A 26,085-nucleotide genomic window follows, 5' to 3' on the forward strand; every position below is an offset into this window, starting at 1 on the left:
AGATAGATAGATAGATAGATAGATAGATAGATAGATAGATAGATAGACAGACACCAGAAACATCAGAATGAAGGAAAAGAAGTGGAAAGACATGATGGCTTGGGACTCTTGCATACTGTATTATTTAGAAAGGATTTACTTAAAATGTATATGCTTTTGATGATATGTAATATTTGTTTTTAAACAGGTGAGCTATAGCAGCATCAGATCCTTTGACCCTGCAGTTCCAGTGGCTGGTCCTCCACAGACTGTGTCAAATTTATGGAACAGTACACACCATGTCTTCATGCATCTCCACCCTGGAACCACCTACCAGTTTTTCATAAGAGCCAGCACTGTCAAAGGCTTTGGGCCAGCCACAGCCATCAATGTGACCACCAATATCTCAGGTATGCAAACTCGTAACATAGAAACCCAAAGGCTCGTGCTCCTGGTTTGCAGTAACTCACTCTAGACAATAGGATGTACACTTTGTTACAGCTTAGCAAGTCTTCACAGACCTTACCTGAGGTCTAGGGCACTTTATTCAACCATTTGAGAACAAATCATTGTATGTTCTAATCCAAACAGTTTTCCAACAGTCACAAATTGACAGTAATTTTTAAAAAGTACACTATTTCTTTACTTAAAATCTTTCCAAGTCCATAATAAGTGATATTAAACCTTTTATTTTGACTCAGATGTGATGATAATTACTAGAAGATCAGTTGAGTGGTATAAATGGACATTTTCTAACAAGCAGTAAAGGTTTTTCACTTGAGTTATTAGAATAAATAGCTCACACCTTGTCCCTGTCCCATTTTCCCCAGCATTCTGATAATTGTAAACAAATGAGAACTTTCCTTTCCTGCTCATAAAACTATCTCCCAATTTCAGTATCCTTTCCTCATCTGAGGGACAACTCAGTTGTTTCCAAATTCTGGCTATTACAAATAAAGCTGCTATGAATATGGTTGAGCAAATGTCCTTCTTGTATATTTGAACATTTTTTGGATATATGCCTAGGAGTGATATAGCTGGATCTTGAGGTAGCAGTACTCCTAATTGTCTGAGAAATTGCCAGCTTTTTCCAAAGTGGTTGTACAAGTTTACATTCCCACCAGCAATGGAGGAGGATTCCCTTTTTCCATATCCACTCCAGCATGAGTTGTCACCTGAGGTTTTGATCTTAGCCATTCTGATGGGTGTAAGGTGAAATCTCAGGGTCAATTTGATTTGCATTTCCTTGATGACTAAGGACGCTGAGCATTTCTTTAAGTGTTTCTCTGCCATTTGATATTTCTCTATTGAGAATTCTCTGATTATGGTATATTTACACAATGGAATACTACTTGGCAATTAAAAACAAGAAAATCATGAAATCTGCAGGCAAATGGTAGGAACTAGGAAAGATCATTCTGAGTAAGGTATCCCAGAAGCAGAAAGACACACTTGGTATATACTCACTTATAAGTAGATATTAGACAATATAGGATAATCATACTAAAATTCGTACATGTAAAGAAGCTAAGCAAGGAAGACCCTGGATAAGATGCTCAATTTTCATTCAGAAAGGCAAATGGGATAAACACTGGAAGAGGGATAAAACAGGGTACAGGACAGGAGCCTACCACAGATGGCTTCTGAAGATTCTACCCAGCAGGGTATTAAAACAGACTCATAGCCAAACTTTGGGCAGAGTGCAGGGAATCTCATGAAAGAAGGGGGAGATAGAAAGACCTGGAGGAAATAGGAGTTCCACAAGGAAAGCAACAGAACCAAACAATCTGTGCCCAGGGGTCTTTTGTGAGAATGGTACTCCAACCAAGGAACATTCATGGAGCTAACCTAGAACCCATGGGAGCTCATTCTCCAATAGGGAATACTAGTGTATTCCCTAGTAAGGGCAACAGGGATTGTCTCTGACATGAACTCAGTGGCTGGCTCATCGATCATCACCCCCTGAGGAGGGACAGCTTTGCCAGGCCACAGAGGAAGACAATGCAGACAGTCCTGATGAGACCTGATAGACTAGGGTCAGATGGAAGGGGAGGAGGACCTCCCCTGACAGTGGACTGGGGGGAGGGGCATGAGAGGAGAAAAGGGAGGGAGGGCAGGATTGGATGGAGATGAGGGAATGAGGCTACAACTGGGATACAAAGTGAATAAATAAAAAAAAGCAAAAGTATAAAAAAACTATTTCACTAATGCATCAAAATTTCAAAATAAGAATATGCAGGAAACTCTTGAATTGGTAACTAAATATAACTGAATTTTATTTTCTATTACATTCACTTTTATAATTTTCATTTGACTAGACTGTTTACAGATTTTAGCTCTCCTTTGCTCAGCTCACCAGTTAACAACATGGTTAAGTTCTTGCAGGACATTAGCAGCATGATGCACTCTTAAGTCTATTCTAGTTAGTAATGTATTTCATCATGTTTTAAGATTACAAAAACAAAAACCATGAGTTTGCTATGTGTAACTAAAGAGGTAAATTTGAAAATTAAGCCTTGAAGGTAAACCACATAGTATATCAAGAACATTTTTATTTTGTGAACTATTTTTGTTCATCTTTAAAAATAATTTTACATATTATATAGCAGCAGACCCTCCAAATTCTTATTACACATTTTTGACATTGTCCTGAATCTAAACATTTGTGTCAAAAGTAAAATATATCTATCTGAACTGTTTTAAGTTTTACTTGCAAATGTATTGAATAAATTTGAAAACTTTAAAATTTATGTCAAGAATAAAGGTAATTCCAACATGTTAGTTTGCATATGATTTGATTCATATCAATATTTTAATCAAATTGATGTTTTATGATATTCTTAGAAGGAATGATAATATATTAAACGGCCATTTTATTTCCTGACGGCAACCATCAATTTAAAATATTTATCTAGTCACTTTATTAGAAAATAAGACTTGGTAAATATCATTTATTTATCACAAATTTCCTCCCTCTTAGGAGTAGCAACAGTTGAATTTTTCTACAGAAATTTCAATAAAAATTACATAAGCTTATAAGACAGAAGACACTAGGCAACCGTGTGTTTCTGATGTGTACACACATATACACACACACACACACACACACTTTTCAAGTCTTAGATACTCTGTGTAATATGATCTTAAACAGAAAATTTAAAATAATAGACCAAAATACCAGTCTAGTTTTTTGTTTTTGTTTTTTTTCACACCAGGCTAGCTTTTTGTTTTCTCTCTCTGAATTATTTAACACCGATTTTACTACTGTAACCTAAGAACGGTGAGCATTTTCATGTACTTTAAAAACTTAGTTTCTTTTACTATGCTTTGGGATCAACTGGTTATTGTGAGGCTTTTAAAATTTTAAGGTAATGTATACCTATCTATCCCCTTTGTCTAGTAATTGTGGGGATAGACGGCTCAGTGGTTAACAGCATTAGCTACTCTTCCCCTGGATTTCCAGCATTGTCATGGCATCCCAGAACCATCGGTGTAACTCCAGTTCCCGGAGGTCAGATGCCAGGTCCTGACCTCCAGAGGCCTCAGGCTTGCACGTGCTCCATGAGCATACATTCAGACAAAACCATACACACCAAACAACAAAATAATTAATTTATATGTGCGTGTGTGCTCCTGCCTTGCCAAATTGACTGTTTGTATTTTCTGAGTATGTGAGAGTTTACTGTATGAATATTTTCTATTTACAATACCTGGCTTCCTAAGCTGTTAGCTGTTAGCTCTCAGTTTTAACAGTTGGGGACTGTGTTTTGTCTTCATATCTGTATCACAGCACATAAAACTGCATATGCTTTGCTTTTAGCAAACATTCAGTGAGTGGATGGTTTTTTGTTTTTTTGTTTTGTTTTGTTTTGTTTTAAGTGTCACTTGATTTGTGGTCAGGGTTAAGTGATAGTCTGCACATTTCAATGGGCCTCATTCCCTTCAGCATCCTTCTATAGCCATGGTAAAAGCCAATTGAAATTCTTTTCAGCTCAAGGTTGGGAAACACGGTCTATCATTTTGAAATTTTTTTCAACTGTTTGCCAATTAATATACTAGTTCTTAATAATGGAAAACTATGATTTCCTTTGCAGTTCACCGCAGCTGACAATTATGTTTCCCTTGTGGTCACTTGAACGTGGGCCAGAGAAAGATACCAGACCTTTCTTTCACCTGTCAAACAAATGGCCATGGCCACAAGGCAGCCTGTAACTCGCTTCTGCCATGCACAGGCCAAATCGTCATGTGTCACTCCCCAGTCATGGCTGATTCTTCCCATCCCGCCCTCCCACCCCTTCCTTGATGTCTTAAAGACCTTGAGAAGGTGAAATCAAAGCATCTACACAAAGTGTTTGGAATGTGAGCACAAGTCCCCAGACAGCTGCTTAAAATCCAACAACGTCGCCTTTCTAGCGTCTTCAGCTAGCGTTGAGGTTCAGTGTCACGCCATAAAATAAGGTTCACTGCAGTTAATTAGGAATTAAATTGATTTTCCCTGAAGGTAAGATCATTTATTCATAGCAACCTACAATATATCGCTATGAATTGATTGGACTTTCTCTTCGCCTCATTGATCTCTTTTCAGCTCCAACTTTACCTGACTATGAAGGAGTTGATGCCTCTCTGAATGAAACTGCCACCACAATCACAGTGTTACTGAGACCAGCTCAAGCCAAAGGTGCCCCTATCAGGTAAGATGACAAATAGATGTATAGTTAGGAGCAGACTTCTAAGGTCTTTCCTGTGCCTTCTAAGACTATTGCTTTCTCTTCTGTTTTTTCTTTATCCCCACTTCATGTCACTTCCTGTGTTGGTATCCGTGCTGCAAAAGACTTGAAGATATTTGTCAAATGAAATGAGGAAGTAACTCCTGCCTACCTCTGTATATCTCTTATGAATAATTTCATGTGAGTGACTGAAATCAATAGGAACCTCTCAGGAAATAAATGCAGAAGAATAATAGCATATGAAGCCTCTGTGGCCTTTCAGTTCTTAAATGATCAGAAATTTCATAACAAATATTAAGCTTCAGCTTCTTGGTTCCTTTTTCTTTTTAATATTAAAATCTCTCCTCTCACCCACTACTGCTAATCTTTAAAAAGAAAATCTGATCCATGTCATTTTTAGGGATTAGGTCAAATTACTTCAGCCTTTTAAATTTTGAACAACTATAATTAAATGAATCTTCAAGATTTCAGTAAGATTCTATTAGAAACCAAAAGATACATGAGCATTTCGTTATTAATATTGATAAAATATTGATAGGTAGAAAGTCAAGGCACAACAGACAGCAGAATTAGTTTTGTCGTGCTGTTTATAAGTTCTTAAAAAGCAGATTAATCTCTGTCCTGTATGTTAAACAAATATACTTGACCAAATGAAACTGATGTCTTTTGTCATTGGAGTTGTACAAATATTTTTCTTTTGTAATTAAAAATATGTTGATATAAGAACATGAGTCACAAAGAAAACTTGTAACCCCCATCTGGCTAAAACTCTGAAGACTACCCCATTATGGAACGAGAGAAGTGGTTAAGTGTGCTTCTTATGTAAATGCTTCTGAAACACCAGCCACTTGAACATTCAAAGTCTGTAGACAGTGCTGTTTATGATTTGATGATTTGTGAGTCATTTTGATTGCTTGTGTGAAGAAGAAGGAGGAGGAGGAGGAGAAGGGGAAATGCCATTTTTACTTGGACTTGGTGACCTTTCCTACTGACCAGTAATCATGGCCATTCACATGTCCCTACTTATGAGAGAATTTACTTCGTGGGTGTTCAATCTGGTCCTGATGTCTCAGGCGTCCAGGCAGTTGTATTTATCTTGTAGAGTGTATTAGGTTCTGAAGAGATGGCTCAGTGGTTAAGAGCACTGACAGCTCTTCCTGGGGTAACTGGTTCAATCCCCAGCAGCCACGTTAGCCACATGTCTGTAAATCTGGTCCCCGGGAATCTGATGCTTTCTCTGGCATCCATGGTCACTGCACATACATGACACACAGTCATACATTCAAACAAAACAAAGAAAACTAAAGAAATAAAATCTTGTAAATATTACAAATTTCTAAAGACTGTTAAGTGAAGCCATCTTTATTTCATGTAGTATTATCATCATTATTGTACCACTGTACTGTATAACTAATATGACTCTTTGTTCACTTAATCAAGAATTTTCTCTAAACATTGGGCATTTATTAAGCGCCTGTCATCTTGCTTGATGTTGTTACCAAACAAAACAGAACACAGGGCCTCTTTCCCGGTTTCTTAGGGTATCAGCAGTCATTCCACCATGCAGATCCTGACCTCATAGACAGCATTCAGGAATTGTGTGTATTTTCTACGTGTTTGATTAAATTTATTTCTTCCCTCTGGTTGCCTTTATCTATACATCATTTCTAACTCCTAGGAATTCATATAGTCTGAACCAGCAACTATAAGAAAATAATTTTTAATGGTCATTTATCTTACCCTGGCATGGAAATGTACTTCTTTATATCTGTTGGCAACACGTTTGACCTTTCCTGGAGCTGAGCCCAGTGGCTAGGAACTCCAGATTATACAATATAGCTGAATAGTGCTCAGAAAACAAGGTGATAGGCTGGAGAGATCACTCAGTAGGTAAGACTGCCTGCTGTGCAAGAAGAGGAGAGAAGTTTAACTAATTGGCCAACAAAACCTGGGAAAGCCCCACATGACACTTTTCCCTATAATCCAAGCATTGGGGTACAGAGAATGGCCAATCCCAGGAGCTCCTTGGCAGCCAGCATAACTGAAATGGCAAGCTTCTGATTCAGTGAAGGACTGTATGTCAAAAAACAAGACGGATCTCTTCAGGACTGGCTACAATGACCTCCTCTGTGGCCTAGCAAGGCTGCTGCTCCCTCAGGGGTTGGGGAGGTCAAAGAGCCAGCTGTTGAGTTCATGTAAGAGACAGAGAGGGGCAGGAAGGAGATGAGGGTATGAGGGTGGGATAGGGAGAGAATGAGGGAGGGGGCTATAGCTGGGATACAAACTAAATAAACTGTAATTAATATAAAAAATAATAAAATTTTAATAAAAAAAAAAAACCAAGACAGTAAGTGAAGAAAGTCAACAACCTCGTCTGGCCTCCACATGCATGGATATGGGAACACACTCGCACATACACCACACACACATACATGCACAAACACAAGTGACTTTATATACTAGACTATTAGAGTAAGAAATAAGTTAATACTAACCATTTGACAAAGTTGATAAGTAATTCCTAAGAGGATGATTTGTAACAGGTTAATCCAGTCAGGGCCATTTGTTTATTTAGTAGCATTTGCACAGTGCACCTGCAGGTGGCGCCAGGAGGCTGGGCTAAACTTGTACAGTCAAGCAGTGCCCTGGCCTTTGCTGACCTTGGAGTTTGCCTCCCTTGTTTCTGGAACCCTTTAGTTGGGTAGCATCTTCTCCCCCTTGCCCCCACCCCTGTCCAAGTTCTTCCCTCTAACCATCCATGCATGGGGTCTGATCATGAGCTGGTCTAATCCAGGGCCCTAATGGCTTTAAAGTGAGGCTCTCGTCTGATGACATCAGTTTACAAACCTTTTCGTGGATCCCATTAGGACTTTTCAGCTCTTCTGTAAACGATTTACTTCCTGCTCAATTCCTTGAGGCTTAGTTAACACCTATGGTGTAAATTTTGCTGCTAGATGCTTTGCATCTTCCCCAGAATGCAAGATCTCTTAACCTCCAGCCAAACCTGAAATCCCACCTGTCTTCCACTATTGATCCTGAATATTGGGTCTTCCCTTTCTGTAACACTGTTAGCCTCTGCTGGCTTGCATTTCACAAATGTCCATTTGTCCCAACCCTAGTACAAACGAACTTTCTTTTTCTTGATCTTCTAAATGTCAAGCTTCCCTTCCAAATCTTTGGGTACAGTAAGTAAGAAATCTTTGTTGTTTAGAGTTTGTACATTTACTTTAGCATAGCTCATTTTAAAACTAAAATTAACAATGGCTGCCATAAATTGACAGGTTCCCTAGCAATCTTTTTTAATCAGGAGTTAATCTGGATATCTGAAAGAGTCATCCAGTGTGCGCCTGTATGGGGTGTGACAGACTCCCTGATAAGGCGACAATGACAGCAGAGGGAAGATTTGGGGTTTGACCTGACATTTTTAAGGAGGGGAAGAAATGAGGTCTACCAAGATTTACTTTGAGAAGAGACCTTGGGCGTTTCAAAACACCCATGTGATATGCTAGATCACCAAGGAGTTCAGGTCACTGAAGTTGCATGGAGGCTAACTGACAGCAGCTGAAGCTGGCCCAACAGAGGCCTGAGAGCGGGACGGCAGTACCAGCTGGAACACTGAAGGTGGCCACGGATCTACAGCAGCAATTGCCATGAACAGTCATCTCTAGAAGGATCACGGTGGTAGAAACAGAGTGAGCTGAGGCCAATCCAGGCCAAGTCTGAAGGCCCTGCGGCAAAGTGTCCATGGACCATACAGTAGCAGTGGAAATGAAGGCACAGCTATGAGGCTCACTCCTAGGCACATGGGGATGTGAAGCTTAGAAGGGAGGCTGAGCCACATCTTCAAGTGGTAGAGCACAGAGAAGGGTCACTCATCTAAAACCGCAAGGTCTGGTTTTCAAGGTTATTGAAGGATGATCTTTCTGTTTTCTGAACATAAAGGTTGGCATCCAACTCGGCCATACATAAGAGTGTTTTGATTATACTTTTTTTGCAGACTCCTTAGCAGCTAGAGTTGCATCTTCCAGAAAACAGGAAGAGATGTGCCTTCCTGCTAATTCTTTCCGGTTAGATGATGGCGCTCCAGCTGAGAGCTTCATTTTCCTTAAGGAGAAAGTTTGAATCAGTATCATCCAGGAAATCCACTTTCAAATGCCTGACCAGTTGACACTGTGATATAATAAATGTTTGTTTCCTTAGGTCACAGGATTTTAACACAATTTGTTATATAGAAAGAAGTAGCTTAGAGATACCACCCACAGATTTCAGAAAACTGAAATCTGTCATTTTGCCAGTTTCTACCCGCAGCACACTTTATCACATGTAACCCTCTTGTCACCTGTTCAAACAGCACTCTGTTCCCACAGATCAGCTTCTCTTACCTGCTTTGCCTTTTAAAGAGTATTTCTCTTACTGTTTATATATTTGTATGTGTATATCTGTGTGAGTGCAAGTGACATCAAAGGCCAGAAGAGGGCATCAAGTTCCTAGGAACTGCAGTTACAGATGGTTGTGAGCTGCCATGTGGGTGCTCAGCTAGAACATCCAGTCTTAGCTGCTGACCTGTTTCTCCAGCTCCTGCTTTGTCTCTCTTCAGAATACTTATTCACTCTTTACAAATTGTGAATTTGTAATTCATGTATTAATGTCTTCCTGGAAGTGTACCTTCTGGAGAGCAGAGAATTCACTACTGTTTATTACAGAGACTACACCACTAGATACCTTTCATAGTATGTAACAGATACTTCATAATTGACTCAGTGGACACTAAAGTTAAAAATGGCCTGGCTGCTGTCTTTCATGAGCTCATAACCTAATGAAGAAGAGACATGTCAGAAGGAGTTTTCATGGCAGCATATACTCACAGTGTGTTCATAATGTACCATGTTCATATTACAAACAATACTTTTTACTAAGGCAGGGTGACCTGTAGTCCTGTTTTAGTTACAGAGCTTCTGAGGCTAGTCTGGAGGGTTCTAATGAACAAGGCTGTGGTATCATGCATTCCATCAGTGAATTAATAACTAGATTTAAAGAGAATTTGGTATAATTATGACTTCTACAGCCATTCTCCCCACCCCAAAGTATGCTTGCATTGGCTCTGAAGGACCACAGTGGCAGGGAAGCAGAGTCAGGGAATTATTCCTGGCAGAAGTATGTTAATTCTGTAAAAAGGATGGAAGAAACCCTTGACAATGTGTATGGTGTGCAACTAACACTGGTCACAGCACCTTCAGATGAATAATACACGTTGGAATACAGTGAGCACAAGACAGGTGAAAGACAAGGATGTGCTATAAAATAATCCCAATCTAAAGTGTAGAGTCTGACTTATAACAGGACGGAAGAGAATGGAATGAAACAGCATGCTAAAGGCTGAGGAAAGATTACAGGAAATGAGGACTTGTTTCAGTTAATACCAGGATTTTGAGTTTGGTGAGTCTGTAGGTAACAGTCCTTATGCAGAGGGAAAAGAAAAGAAAAACATAGAACAGGCTTTTGTATATTAAAAATGACGAAACAGAGCGTCTAGGACGCTTTGGCAATCAGGAAAAATGACTACCTTTAAATTTACTTTTTTGACCTTCACAAGGCTGTTGGTAGGATAGACCAATGCACGGTGTTGATGATGAGAGATCTTGGAAATTTGTTTTCCTTGGCAGACTGAAACTTCAGTCTGAGCTAGCTTTCTCCTGACGCTGTTAGGAGAGACTCTTAGATAAACTCTGAGGTGATTTACGCACTGGTGCTTCATTCGTTACTTTGCTTGTCCCCAGAGTTTATGCAGTGTAAACCTATAACCACACTCACAGACATCCTTGTGATTTTATTGGTGGTGGTATATCTCAGGCAGACGACTGTAGGTAGTTCTGATTCCAGCTCCATGTTTATAAACATCTCATCAGGGAACTGTCCACCACATATGTCATATAATCTCGTGAGTGGCAGCAGACTCCACTTCTGCTCCTTGCAGTAGAAGGGAAGTTGCCCTTTGGCCAATCCCACAGGACTAAAACTGACTTCTAGCTGTGTTTAACAAAATTGGATTGTGGAAGTCCGTGGCAGTTATCTTTATATAACTGTTTTGGTTTCTTTTAAGTTTCAGTCTTAACACAGCTATCGTATAAAATAAATGAGAGTTTTATATTTGTTCAAAAATATGCTTCACAGCACAAGAACTAGGCAATGATCACTCTAATCTTCACCTTCTAAGCTAATTTGGTTTCTTCCCAGCGTACATCCCAGATACTTGCATTTTGAAGCTTTCTTAACTGAGTTCTTTTTCCTGGTCCTTGAACACCCACCAGTAGCTCAATTCCCTGACTGAATCCTGCTTTCTCTTCTCTAACTCCGCCACCTCCTCTAACTCCGCCTCCTCCGGCTGGCAGGAAGTCCAGCCCTATTCTTTTCCCTGCTCAGTGATTGGCTGTAAACTACCTAATGACATACCAGGGGACCATTGGGGAACAGCGTTTATACAACTTTAAGACAGGAGAGTCTAAGAACAAGGCTTAAAACCAGATCTTGGGCATACAGCAATCAGCATTTGTATTACACAATAACCTTATTCTACAAGGTCAATTTCACTGTTAACCTTTAAACATAAATTGTATTTTGAGTATTAAAGAAAGATTCTTAATACTTATATAACTTATATATTGAGTTTAAATTAATCATAGTAATATTTTAAACTTAATGAAAACGAATAGGCAAGATTGGCAAATGACTAAACAAATTAAAATATTATGAAATATTTTGAATAACTAGAAGCCTGAGCTTTACTAATATTTTAAAACTAACTAGCGATAAATGCCATTTGATAATTTTAAAACATTAAGAAACAGGCCCATTTCCTGTCAATAGTCAATTTATTCCTAACTTGTTTTCTCATATTCGCTGTCCATTAATTAATTTAAATTGGCAAATAAGAAGTAAGCAAGGACAAAATAGATTTTTTAAAACTGAAGTATCAAACTGAACAGTGAAGAAAAATAATTGTTTTTTGTTTGTTTTCTGTTTGTTTGTTATCAGCAGTTGGTTGGAGTTCTGTCTGAACTTCCATGATATTTCTCATTGTAATGATGTTTGGTTGTTTCAATAACACTCTTTTGCTACATGCAGATACTTTTTAAGAATTTTCCACAGTTACAGTCAATTCAGTACAGATAATACACAGACCTTCTTGGTGTACCTAGAGAAAGGAAGAAATCAATACACAAGGGGTTAGCCTCAAGGAGCCAACGGAAGGCCATGCTCCCTTAATGACAGTAAAGTGCCACTAGAGACTTTGACCATTGCTTGGAATGACACTTGAGTTTTCTAATGTGTTGGTAGACAATTCATAAACAGGTATGAACCAAAAATTTTGATACCAGGAATATACTTCCAGTGATGTCATAGAAGAGAAATTTTGATTATATCTATCTTTCTACTTATCATCTATCTATCTATCTATCTATCTATCTATCTATATGTGTGTTATATATATAATTTTAACAACAGTAGAATTCTGGTAATTTGAGAAATAGAAAAGCAAATAGAAATTTGATGAGGACCAGTACTTTTTTACCTCCTTATCTTCAGTGCCTAAGAGGAATTGCCCAAAGCTTCATTGTTGAATAAAGTCAATGAAGGAATAAACAATAGTAAAGTCCTAGGAAGAAAGGTAATTAAGAAAATCTTTATTGTTCAAACAGTGTTTGAGAACTTTTTAATCATAAGAGGCCATTTTATGTGAGCCCAATAATAATAATAATAATAATAATAATAATAATAATAATAATTAAAGACATCACCAGAAAGAGCAAAAGTGATTTGCCTGCATAGGACAAATGTCTAATTAAATACCCTTCATCGTGTTTGAAACCGTACTTGAATATGAAATTAAATGGCTCCTGTGTTGGCTTATGGAATAAGCACTGCTGAGATTAAAAAATACACAGAACTGAGTTTAATGCAGTGAAGATGCTTCCCTTCGCAGGGAGGAGGTTAACGTGAAAGGTAGGTGAATAAGATCTAGTTGTCTCCTCAAACTTCCCATCTTATTTCAGTCATCACACAAATAGTAATCTAGACAATATTTTTGGAGACAAGCATTCTGAAGAAAAACATACCTATATAATTAGCCTAATGCTGTCATAACAAAATTTACACTAGGGAGTCCAAGATGGACAAATCAGTCCTTGTTGAGACCACTCATCCAAGCCAGATTGCTTTCCATAGGTCTCCATCCACATCACATGGTTGAAAAGATTTCACATGTGAACTGTGCGGGGGTTTCCCAAACGCTTGGTTCCTAACACAAGACGGAAGAAAGTAAGACAAACGTAAACTTTAATGGAACTCAGTTTCTCAGCAGTAGTAACAAAGGTGTGCTTCATTTCTTAGATAATCTTTATTAGTAAATTAGAGTCTGTGCTAATAAAACATTCATTTGCATAAGTGGGAAAGGTTCTTATTTTATACACCCCATAGAATCATCCCTACTCTAAACGTTCTTTTTAAATGGGATATGTGAAATCTTAAAGCGTGGGCCATGCTGTTGATTCTTTATCTTATGTGGACCCAGGCTCCAATACTACAATAATTATAATAATGATAATGTAATTACCATTATTGTTCTTTAGAGGAAAGAATTAGGTTAAAATTTTCTAGAGAGTATGATGCGTCTGTTAATTTGTGTATGTGTATGCATACACAGGATATAGACACCTATAAGTATGGATAATAAATTCAAAATAAAATAAGGTCTATGTTTGCCTAGCATAGCATATGTCAAGTATGTTCTGCCCTCTTTTGTGTCTGTAGGGCTCTGCTTGCTATTTCCTAAATTTACAATTGACAAATTCCTGTTCCCTGGACAAGGCAGAGAGCAGGCATCTTGTCAGTAGCTTCCCTTCAAGCTTGATGACCCAGCTTGGCAGAGTTTCAGAGAACAGTGAAGTATTTACAAGCTGAAATAGCAGAGACTTCTGCCTGCCTTGCTTACTAGCTCAAATCTCAGTTTTTGCCCACTAATATGATCTGTGTCCCTTTTCAAAGAGAAAGAAATACATAACAGTCTTTTAACATTTTAGCAGTATTTTAACAGGGAAAAAAAAAGAAAATTCAATATTTAGGAAGAAAATAAAATTATACTTGTGAATTAAATGTAATCCTTTCTTGGCTATGGAGTCTCTTGCTTCTAGGCATAACAACTTATATTAAAATTGGAATTTCTCTCTAGACCCTGAATTTTTTTCACTCTCCTAGATGCAAACGTCTCTCTTAGTCTCTCTGGAAATTTCTTAACAAAAACACTATCTTTCTCTATAGTACAGACCTCTTGAGTACTGACTGGCTTTCTTTCCCCTCTGGAAGGCCTAGGTTATATTCAAGAACAGCGATTTTTTTTTCAACCTTCCTAATGCAATGGCCCTTTAATACAGCTCCTCATGTTATGGTGACCCCCCCAAACCACAGAATTATTTTGTTGCTACGTCATAACTGTAAATCTCCTACTATTAGGAATTGTAATGAAAATGTCGTATGTGGGATATCTGATATACATCCCAATGGGGGTTTGCATCCCACAGGGCAAGAGCCACTGACCTAGATGGCGCACATTTGCCAAAAGGTCTCGGAATTTTACAGAGCCCCACCCACAGCTCATTCATACTGAACTTAAACACCACGACGAATTACCCAAAGTTTTTTGTTTGTATGTTAAAAGCGTGGAAAATATATTAATAGGAATGCCAAGTTTCGTAGGTATTCTTTACCTAGTTTCCCCCCTTAGATGAGATTTTCTCCACAAAGGAAAAAATATTATTGACATATGAGTTTGAGAACTTGATAAATAATTGGTGGTCACAAAGATCTTTATTTCAAATTTACAGGGTTTTCCTCCTACAGCTATTGTAGGAAAGTTCTAAGGTATTCAAGAAAAGGATTTGTAGTTCAGGTTTTGAGTTTTAATAGGCCAAATACCATCTGTCTCTCCAATTTGTAACATTTTATTATTAACAAGCCCAGAAGAAGGAGGAAGTCTATTTCTGTTGTGGGGACAGATTTCTGTCCATCTGTGCCCGCCTTGCCGCATGTCACTTGTACTTTGGATCTGCATAGCTGTGAGGCAGTGGAGTTGGAAGCGAGGTCAGGAGGTGGAGAAGCCTGTCAGCGCGTTGAGTGTCCAAGCTTGTGACAACTGCAAACAACAGCTTCCCGTGCCTCCTGGAGGCCATCATTCTGCTGGGCCTTGGAGCTGAGCCTTCCCTGATGTAATTTCACAGGGAAATGTTAACTTTTCCCATTAAAAAAAAAAAAGGAGACAAAGAGCTTAATGTATGATGTGACTCTGCTTAATGCCAGGGTCCTTATTAGAGTGGCTTGGTTTTCAACCTTTTAAAATGTGAGAGACACTTTATGGAGATTTTTTTTTTCTTACTTGTCTTAGTTCCTTGGTAAGAGTGGCATTAAGGGCAGCAAGAACACGTGAGAAAAGATTTTATGGCAAAGAGGCTGAATGCCGGTTTACACACATTGGGCCGTGGCCTGCCCCTCTGGACCGCTGGTTCCCTTTCCCCAAATCTTGGTATGTCACTTATCTAAGAGCATGCATTTCTTTCTTTTCCCCAAAGTGCCTATCAAATTGTCGTGGAACAGCTACATCCGCATCGGACCAAACGTGAGGCTGGGGCCATGGAGTGCTACCAGGTACCGGTCACATACCAGAACGCCCTGAGTGGGGGTGCGCCCTATTACTTTGCCGCAGAACTGCCCCCTGGGAATCTTCCTGAGCCTGCCCCCTTCACCGTGGGTGACAACCGGACCTATAAAGGCTTTTGGAACCCTCCCCTGGCTCCCCGCAAAGGATACAACATCTATTTCCAAGCGATGAGCAGTGTGGAGAAGGTGAGATTCTGACTGAGATTTGCTTTTTTCCCTTGATCTTAAGTAAATCTGTGGCTATGTTTTATAAACACTCAGTTGCGTTTGTCAACGAAAATTGGGGGCTGGGGGAAAAAGAAAGAAAGAGAGAGAAAAAAAGAAAGGGGGAGGGGATAGAAAATGGATGTGTAGCGTCGCTTCTGTTGCCAGCAATGTGCAAGCTGACAGAGAGCTGAGGCTGCAAGCCAGTCGGTTTCCCAGGATCCCTGTTTCCTAGTAACTGCCTCGACTTGACTTGCGCCTTCAGGAATGCCCACCGTGCGGCTGTGAGCAAAGTGATTTGAGAAGGTGGGTGTGCCGCCGCCGGGACTCCACCCTGAGTAAAGTCCCGGCACTGTTGTGCCTCACTTGCTCAGTAGTGGCCGCTTCAAAAGATTAAATTTACTTCAGGATAAACAGCATACGCATTCCACAGTGGGCTAATAAACCCTTACAAGCTTTTCAGGGGGTACAAGCCAAATAGTAAATAACAAGTAACCGTCGGCTGATTACGAAGTAATGGGACGCCTGCAGTCCAGCTGTCAGAACCTAAACAGAAGGTTGCCTGGAAAGGCTGGGTGCTGAGCCATTACTGGAGCTGGCTGGCCCTGTCCCTGGCTGCCCCTCCTTTTCCCATTTTGGACACAGTTGTTTTTGAGCTCGGCTGCTGATCCCGAATGAATATTGAAGAGGAAAGCACAGCAGGGCACGTGTGGAGAAACAACCTCGCCTTCTGCTCTCATGCTGTTTCCCTTTGAAAGACTTTCTTTCCTAAGACTTATTTTGTTTTTATTTATTTATTTCTATTATTGGACAAGGCGGGTAGGATAAAACAACCTGTTGAGAAGAGAAACTTTTAACAATTTCAGATCCTGATCAACACTGGCATTGTGATGGACTTGGAGCTACGTGAGAAATGGTTGGTTTTGTATAATTGAGTCCCTAAGGTGGCACCTGGGAGATGATAAGAAGGATGTGACAATCAGTTGTATGAGTCAGATTAGCTCTTAGGATAGTTTAATTGGAAGACAACTAATTTGTGTTTCTACAGGAGCCATGAGAATATGAGTATTGCTTTTATATGCAAGCTCTGTTTTTCTGCCTGCCAGTATAGTATAAGGAAAAGAAGAGGACCAGAGGCCCTTTAAATACATAGCCTACATGCAGAAGCTGTCCATCGTTGAGGATGCTGTCCTCTTCTCACTTGTCCTTTATGTAACTCCATTCTTTAGAGTCCACACCAACTTGTAATACCTCAGCAAGAAGCAATTTAAGAGGCAAAGGGTTTATTTCAGGTAACAGTTGAGAGTTAAGCCCATAGACTGAGACGTGGAAGTTAGACTGAGTTGTGACCAGTGACCGGTCAGATCAATCTTCATTCAGGAAGCAGAGAGCAGTGAATCCCTGTGTTCTCCCTCTGACCTGGAACCCTTATCCCTTCAGGTAGTACAGTCTATATTTAGGGTAGGTCTTTCTGCTTCAATTAATTTATAGATAAGAGCTCACAGAGATTCCCAGGGGCTTGTTGCCACGGTGATGGGTTCCATCAGAATGACATTTCAGATTAATAACTATCATACACACACACACACACACACACACACATACACACACCTTCAAAAGTAAATGTCTAATTAGGTTGTTCAAAACAGAGACAGGATAAAAGTTAGTAACCCTGCCTAAAGACAAATAGCACCCAGGTAGGAAACAGTTGTAGGTTTGAGTCTTTGTCTTCAAAGAGGGGAGAGTTTCTAGATTAGCTCTTGTTAGCATGTCTGTTTTGTGGCAGGAGTGCTGATGGCTGGATGTAGTTCCTGGGGATTTTCTCTGACACTCTCCTCTACGTCACCATTTGACCAGCCTTTAGCAGCAGTTCTCAAAGGACCCCTTTCCAAGGGCTGTCTAAGACCATCAGAAAACTCAGACATTTACATTACAACTCATAACAGTAGCAAAATTACAGCTGTGGAGTAGCAGGGACAATAATTTTATGGTTGGGAGTGGCCACAGGATGAGGAACTTTATTCAAGGGTTGTAGCTCTAGGAAGGCTGAGAACCACTGGTCAGAGTATCTGCAGTACAGTTTGTGTTGTTAACAAAGAGTTTTAAGATCAGTAAGCTTCTAGCCAGCAGACGGTGGTCATGCCTACAGAGCAACAGAGACTGCTGTTGAGAGATCAGAATCCCTCAGGACCCACACAGAACCGTGAGAGTCTCTTACAGCCTACTCCGAAGGTCAGTCACAGTGAAGAAACAGAAATATACGTCCCTTCTTCCACCTCCTTTTTTAACATACACTCAAAAGAACTGCTTGCGAAGGATTTACACCAATTTGGTTTATTATTTATCAACATATAAAACCACTGACATTAGAGTTTAAATGCCCCTTCAAGATAGCTTCTTTTTCAGGAAAAGAACAAAAGCAAAACAAAACAAAACAACAACAAAACATCCTGTTCCTGATATGTGAAACCTAGCTAGCAGGAGAAGGACAGAACTGAGAGAACAACATGAGGCAGACCCAGGATTGCATAAAAGCAATTCATTAAGATCCTGTGGACAAAAGTCTGTTCATACCCCAAGGCGGAAGGATGGGCTTAATAAGCTGAGCACTGTCTCGATACAATATACCGGATCTCTTCATAAGCTATTGTGTCCAGTGTCACCTAAGCAACAGCCCAAGTGACAGTGACCAGAGAAACATACTCCATTATGAAGCCTTTGTTGTATAGGGTGTGAAGCAAATGCCAGGGGTGTCTGCAGGGCACACTGGCTGTCGTGATCACAGTGGCAGTTAACATATCAAAGTGGATCTTGTTGCTTATTACACATTCAACAATAAACACAGAACTGTAGGGCTGGATACCTATAATTCTATCTCAGTTATCTCTGGGAAAACTAATGGAGGAGGACTATGTAACAGGACATGGTCAGGAAGGAAGGAACGAACGAACGAATGAACGAACGAAGGAAAAAGAAGGCAAACAGGAGCAGAGATAGACAATGACTGAAGTAGGGAGATCAGAGCCTTGTATGTCTTTCTAATACACACATTAATAATTCTTGTTGCTTAATCCTTACATTTCTATTTCCTCTGTCTACCTGGTTAATAAGAGGTAAGATTAAAAGAAAAAGTGTTGAAAAACATTCAGCTGCTGATAGCTCAGCTAAATTTAAAGGAAAAAAAGTACACATAAATTATATTTAAACTACTATGCAATGTATTGATGATCTTTCTAACAACTATCCTTTAGCTCTTTAGTCATGCCTAGATCCACGTGAGAGTATGTAATGGTCAAGTTTTTTCAATCTGTAGCTATCAGGTGAAAATTAAATTTGTATTTTGTTTTGATTTATATTAGCTTTGCAGCGATGAATCTCTTTCTAACAGCTTAAGAAGCAACAAAAAATGCAAATAGGCCATATGATTCCTCTCTGCCATACCAGCTTGCTTTATTACAAAAAGAAAGAGATACACAGCTTTAGAAATTACTAGAAACTTTCTTAAAGTTTTTAAAATGTTAAATTTTATTGGAGACTATATATTAAGAAACCCCCTTACTATGCTTCTATAGTTGTAATCTTACTGTTTAACCCCAGGGGTACCTTCATAATTGTTGTTATAATAGTAGTTTATGAACTACAAAAATATTGTCTATGTATTAATCTTTTTTTTTTAATTTCTTTCTTCCAGGAAACTAAAACCCAGTGTGTACGAATTGCTACAAAAGGTAAGAGGCTTACTTTTTGTTTTTGTTGTTTTGTTTTTAATATTTGCTTTTTTTTTTTAACCGTATTCATTACTCCTTTCCAAAATGAAAGTTTTATTCCCTGCTTCAGGCCAATTAACTGTGGCATTTCTATCACAAGGTATTTGTACCGGGGCCCAGTTAAAGCCCAGCCAAGTTCTCTGACTCACTTGGGTGTCTTAGAGACAAAATGGAGTTGAACATTTCATCCACTAGTGTATAACTACAGAAACCTTGTTATGCTAAGAAGATGGATTTAGAAACCTTGGAGGGGTTTATCCCTGCCCATCAGCCTATTAGGAAAAGCTAAGCCTGAGCAGTTCCAAACAGAAGTCACTTATTTCAAAACCTGTTACTTTGTGTGGTAGTCAGATCATCTCTGATCAGTCTGCACAGTCAGGTGAACCCTTCATTCGTGTTTGGACCTGACTTAAAAGGAACGAAGCTAACTTGGTAGTACATCAGCACTGCTGTGGGAGAGCAGCTCTGTGACTTCATCACTGGAAGGAGGACATTTTAATTTTTCTTTTTTGATTCAACTAATAGTGGGGAATTATGTCTGTGAAGGCTGGCAACAGAACACTGCCTACTGACCCTGCCTGCTGTGACTTAGCTGCTTTGATAAGAAAATATATATTGGCATCTTTGAATTCAGCATGGGGAGAAGTCTCCTGTACCTCTGTGTGTATTATCCTTCATTTAAAACTTGACTGGTCCAACAAGGGAGAGGCCACTGCTTTGTCTGTTCTAGTAGGGAAGGAAGAGCTGTCTGCATGCCTGCTTGAGCCTCCTCAGAGGGCTATCCCTCTGGGAGCTTTGTTGCCATAGTTAGTATTTGATGCACATTTGTGAGTGTAACTGATTCACTGGGGGTAACAATGAATACCCATATTCTGTTTATGTTGGCGTCTTTCCTTTCATCTTTTCTCCATCTACCCATCAGTCTACTCAATTAGCATTTGTTTTTCTCTTGATTTGTGCAGGCAATAAAGAGTTTTCCCTTGACTCATGGGACTAATAAAGAAACTTCACAGATGGAAAAAAAAAAAAAAAAAAACCTTACTAATTCCATGCAGATACTAAGATTCCTCATGATAGTTAAAAAAAATAATTAAGCAACTCTAGTGGAAGGAAAAGAAAAATATATGCAGAAGCATCTAATGTGCAAACAGTTCTTTTAAGAATTGGCTTGTGAATCAGGAGTTAAAGTTGAAAGTACTGGAAGTTAGCCAAGGAAGACCCTTAGTTATGCTTTCCCAGATTTAAAGATGACCCTAAGAATATGAAGGGTATTCACAGCAGGCTGTCAGGAAGCTCTTTAGCTAGGAAAATGCTGTACTTCTCTTAACAGGAAAAACAAAAAAAAAACAAAACAAACAAAGAACTGAAGTGACTGTAACATCAAATTTTCTTCTCATTCACCTGCTTTTGCATGAACTATCCTAGGGTCACTTTGCCCCCCTTTTGGATGCCAATATAAGCACGATGGTGAATATATCTGGTATTTGTTCTCTAGAAAGGTTTATAGATTTGATCTTAGCATATGACATAGAACCTTTGCAAGCAGCCCAAGAAGCTTAGAAGGCTCCTGGTTTTGGTCTCTTGTTCTAGTGAGTTCATCCTGATGAGTTCTGGATCTTTAGTTGACAGAGTAGTACACTCTGCATGAGGAGGACTCTGGCCTTAGACTATCTGAGGTTAAACCTTGATCTTGCGGCAAATTACAAAAGTCCATTTACCAAAGGAGGGTAACAAAGTACCTATCTTATTATTTTGAAGATTTAGGGGACATATAGAATACTCGTTTTCTCATCTTGCATGTTTTCTCATCTTCCATATTTTAAGTTATCTATGATAAATTATAACCTGAAAATATTAAATAGAAAATTCCAGAAATGAAAATCGATAGGTGTTTAATTGCACACCACTGGCAGTAGCATAATCAAAATTTTTACTATCTTGCTCCACTCTGCCCAGGACCTGAGTCATTTTTGTTCATGGCATTCATGGTGAAAATGTAACTTAGTAACCACTTAGTAACCACCTTGGTATCAGGTCACCTGTTGCTGTGCTTGTGTTCAAGAAACTAGTTTTATTTAATAATGGCTTAAATGTGCAAGAGTGCTTATGCTAGCAGCCATTATGGTATATTCCTATATTATACTATTATATTTATCCTATATCATTTATTATGATTGGTAATGTCTTATATCTAATTTATATTAAATGTTATCCTAGGTATATACATGTAGAAGAAGTACCCACAGAATTTGATATCTGTGGTTTTAGTCATCTGCTGGGGCTATTATACACACAGCACAGCATGTTTGAATGAGCCCTGATGTTTTGTAGAGACTACACGTTAACCACTGGCTTCCCATCTCCATTGTAAAGTACAGCATTATCCTGTCCGACAGACTTCTGTGGAGGCTTGTGTGAGAGCCTCCGTGTTTTCCATCACTGTTTTCAATCTAGAAAATTTCAGTGATAGGTCCCTAGATGAACATATTTTATCCTGCTTTTGAACCACATTATTGTATGCAGTTATGGAGGGAAAAAAAACATAAATATTAAAATACACTTAAACTGGAGATAGAAATTTCTTGGAAAAAAAGGTTTGATTGTGTTTAGTATTTATAACTAGATCTAAATCTATTTCTTTTTTTTTTTCCTAATCCATTTCTTGCTCTTAATATCTGAGGTTTTACTATCTATGAAACACCACACTCAGTAAAGTGGCGCTGCCTTATGGCCTCAGTGCATGCTAAGCTAACATCATACAAATGTGGCTGCCTTTTCTCTGGAAATTTTCAGCGTGAAAATAAAATTTTTCAGACAAGGCATCTTGAAGGCCTACTTAATGATAAAAATGATATAACCATACTACCTAAGAACAGGCATAGAGAGACTTTCCAGTGAAGGGCGGAACAGCTAAACAGTGTGCAGGTTTGTTAAACACAGGTTAAACCACATAGATGAGATGTGTAGACATCACTGTTACTATATATTTGAGACATGTGGGCTTTGCTGTTAGACATTTACATGTGGGCTCAAGAGTAGATTTCTGACTTTTTTTCTTTTATAAAAAAGGTAACAAAGTAATGGGAAGTATATGAGCATGGGTCGAAAGATGCTGAATCCATAGGCAAATCTGTGGCAAGTGGGAGACTGCCCCGATGCTCAGGGAAACAAAAGAGGAAAAAAAAAAAGCATTTCACTGCTCAAATAGTGTCAACAAGAAGATGACCAAGCCAGGGGTGACTGGACTGACCAGAAAATTTAAAAATACTCTATTGTAACCTGCATGGCATTCCTGTGGCACATCCTAGGTTCCACCTCTGCATTCCTGCCTTTGTCTTCTTCACCCCCTCACCCTCAGCTAGAAATACCAAGAAGGTGGGGCCCTGCCTTCCTAGTGTCCTTCGTATATAAGTCAACTTTGCTGAAAAGACCAGGGTTCTCTAGAAATCTAGTGTATCTTTTTTAAAAGCATTCTAGTTCCCAGTGGCCTTCTATAGTTAAATTCTCTTAGACAATATGTATTTGCTTGTATTTTTAAACTTGAATACTTAGTCAAGTTTAATTCTGTGCCTCAATAGCCTCATATATCACTATATTCCAAGAACAAGTGCAATATGAAAGTCTTATTATGTACAACAAATATTTGTTGAGTTGGTAATTGAATTTAAATTTGAGGTACATGTTTCTGCTTTAATATATAATCAAACTGGCTACAGCACTGCCTGCAATTCCGAAAAGTATCAGAGCATGTATGTGACAAGTTTCATATGCAGCCGGGATTGTTTTTATGTTTCTTGAAATATGCATTTATATGTCACCTTCTAGTTTATGAAAAAATTTCCAAGGCTGAGATTCTGTGTGCGTCTACAGAAATATGAGAAATAGAATTTGTAAACTAATGAGTATTAAGTCCATTTAAGTTTTACTTGGATGATTTTTTGGCTGGAATAAGTGACAATGTAAGATCTCCTCATTCAGATGGCTATTTGTGTAGGTAAATGGGAAGACAATTTAGCTAAGACTCTTCAGCTCAGTTACTACAATTCTTACGACTGTGTTCTATAACTTTAGGTTTCCAGTGTCAAGATATAGTCTAGTGTTTTAACAAGAATTGAACAGTTTGATAAACTTGAGTAGAAACTCTAAAGCACATCGCTTATTACTTTGATTCTATATATAGCCATTATGATAAAAAGATTAAAATTCCATTAAACATCGTACAAATGAGTGTTACTTAGCACCACAAGAGTGTATCATGTGTTGCTGATGTGAACCTCTGGCTTCATTTGGATGTATTGAAATATTAGCTGCACCTGAACATAAGACTTCTAAATATTCATTTCAAAATTCAAGCTTAAAGTTAACCAGGGGTATTGCTGATACTTCTTTTCTTACCATTTAAATTATTCCTCAAGTTTGGTGTCAGTTACCCCAACAATCACTACATCCCAGGAATATTCTTCATCGAATTTTTCTTAAATCACACATATGGATGCAGTTCCTTTATACACAGACTTTCCATATCCTCTCCTCCAAAATGTACTGCTCTTGGAACAGGAAATACCCTGAACTTCAAAGGGTCCTATTTGCTCTCTTCCTGGCTCTACTCTAGCTGGAACTCAGCTACATACTTGCTTTGACATTAGAGAGAACACTGTTCACATATGGAGTGTTCACTTCCTGAGCAGCCTTCATGGAATCCATAAGTCTATTCTTTGGTCTGCTGCCTGATCAGACACGGGTAGGCAGTGCGTGGCTAAGAGAGTTCCTGTTAGTCAACATTTAGCTCTAGCTGCATATTCTTGCCGTGAATGTTTAGAGATAACCCCAATCTTCAGTCTTTGGAGTTCACTTGTTTCATGAGATGGCTTTGACCTATCACCAGCACTTCTTTTAAAAGAGACAATTCATGTTCACAGAAAAGTCTGTGGAGACAGCGGATGGCATTGAAGCTGTCCAAGCCATCACTAGTTGTGTCTGTACGCAACAGACACAGTTAGATGCATTTTTGCTCCCTGTACTTTGTTTTTAACTAAACTAGTGGGGTGTGGAAAGGAGAAAGGTGCTTTAGAGAAGTTCATTCTTATGCCGTAAACATACTTAAACACTAACTTAAAAACAGAGTGGGAAGGGGCCAGCAGCTTAGACCAGTTGATTGAACACTTCTCCAAATTGGCCTTAAGCCATTAGAGGCTATTCTCAAACTACCAATTGGTACATTATGGTTTTTAGTAATGAATGCAATCAGATTCCTTGGTTCAGATAACTTGCTTGAACTTGATTCATATTGTTGATAACCTCTTTCATAATGTTGAATTAACATGTAGTGTGCATAGTGTCAGAATCTTAACATAAATGGAAGAACACTGCTCTTATTCTTTAGGAAGCTATGGGTTTCCCTAGCTACAGACATAGGAATATAATGCATTAGGATATGGTGATATTTAGATTTTCCTGTAGTAAAGTTCCTCTTTTTTCATTATAAAAGTTTAGGAAGAATATTTGATGGGCTTAGTCTGTGAAGATCTCATCTTAGGCCTTTCTTGCAGAGTTTTCCATATCCAGATTTGATATTACTGAACATAGCTGAAAACCAGAGAAACTGAAGAGCGATTAGGAAAGAAAAGCAAAAGGCATCTTCACAGAGGTCCTAATAGGTCTATTCACTCATGGTTAAGATGAACATAAAGCTAGGTGAAGGAAAAGGGAATGAAAGTCTCATACTCATCTTGCCCAGGCTCATCTCAGGACTGTAAATCAGGATAAAAAGTCCTGTCTCCTGTTTAATTCACCTTGCTTTGTAAAAGATCTCGGTATTTAGAAATGCCGTGAGCGATGAGAGGGATGAATGGCACCTCACTGTTGAGTATGGAGACCCTGCGTGTGACGCGGTAGAGACAGTTAGGTACATACGGATGGTCACTAAGTAGCGTCAGTCAGAGCTTGAGGGAGGCACAGTAAGTGTGCACATGTGTAGGTGGATGGCTGAGGAGCTGACACAGCATGATCTGAGTCAGCCCCGGCTTCCCGAGAAGGGTGTCTACATGGAGGAGAAAGGAGGGCGTGTATCTTGATGTAGGTGATCAGAACCCAGTGGGATAGGAAAGTTAGAGAAATGCCTTGTAAATAACTTAGTAGTACCGTAGAAATGATTGGTTAGAACTAGATAAAAATGAAATCTGTCTCTCCACTCATTTTGTAAGTTTTCAGCCATATTTACAATATAACAGTTAAACCAATTTTTCTTCCTCCTTTTGTGGGAGTGGAATTCCTGGAGTGCTATGGGGGTATATACTTGAAAGGATAGATTTGGTTTAACTTTTGTCAACATCAACTTCATCACCTTCTTTTTCACAAAATATAATAAAGTTTGTTCCTTTAAAAACTTATTATTATTATTATTATTGTTATTGTTAGTGTGTGTGTGTGTGTGTACACACAGGTACACGCATACCACATCATGTTTGTGGATGTCAGAGGACAGTTTTGAGTTAGTTTTCTCCTTCCACCTTTATTTGGGGTCTGGGAATAAAACTTGAGTTGTCCACCACCTGCCTTTGCCTACTGAACCATCTTAGGAGTTCAGATTTTATCTTTCTGTTAGTTTCTTAACATTGAAAGTGATCCTACAACTGATCAAAGCCTGAGTATCTTAAGAGAGAAACTGGGAAATGTAAGTGGAATTCATTCAGTTTCTCTCC

At 38.9% G+C, this 26,085-nt stretch overlaps 1 protein-coding gene across 6 annotated transcripts in view; it reads left to right on the forward strand.

The window, feature by feature from the left end:
* Ptprk (protein tyrosine phosphatase receptor type K) overlaps positions 1-26,085 on the forward strand; it is a 519,217-nt gene that overhangs the window by 403,955 nt on the left and 89,177 nt on the right. For all 6 annotated transcript variants that reach the window (XM_055599324.1, XM_055599319.1, XM_055599321.1 and 3 more), the window contains exons 10-13: positions 188-389; positions 4,565-4,670; positions 15,326-15,599; positions 19,309-19,345. In XM_055599324.1, the coding sequence (XP_055455299.1) occupies positions 188-389; positions 4,565-4,670; positions 15,326-15,599; positions 19,309-19,345 (619 nt within the window). The remainder of the gene's footprint in view (positions 1-187; positions 390-4,564; positions 4,671-15,325; positions 15,600-19,308; positions 19,346-26,085) is intronic.

The sequence above is a fragment of the Psammomys obesus genome, unplaced genomic scaffold (genome assembly GCF_907164565.1).
Source record: "Psammomys obesus unplaced genomic scaffold, mPsaObe1.curated_primary_1811, whole genome shotgun sequence".
NCBI lineage: Eukaryota > Metazoa > Chordata > Mammalia > Rodentia > Muridae > Psammomys > Psammomys obesus.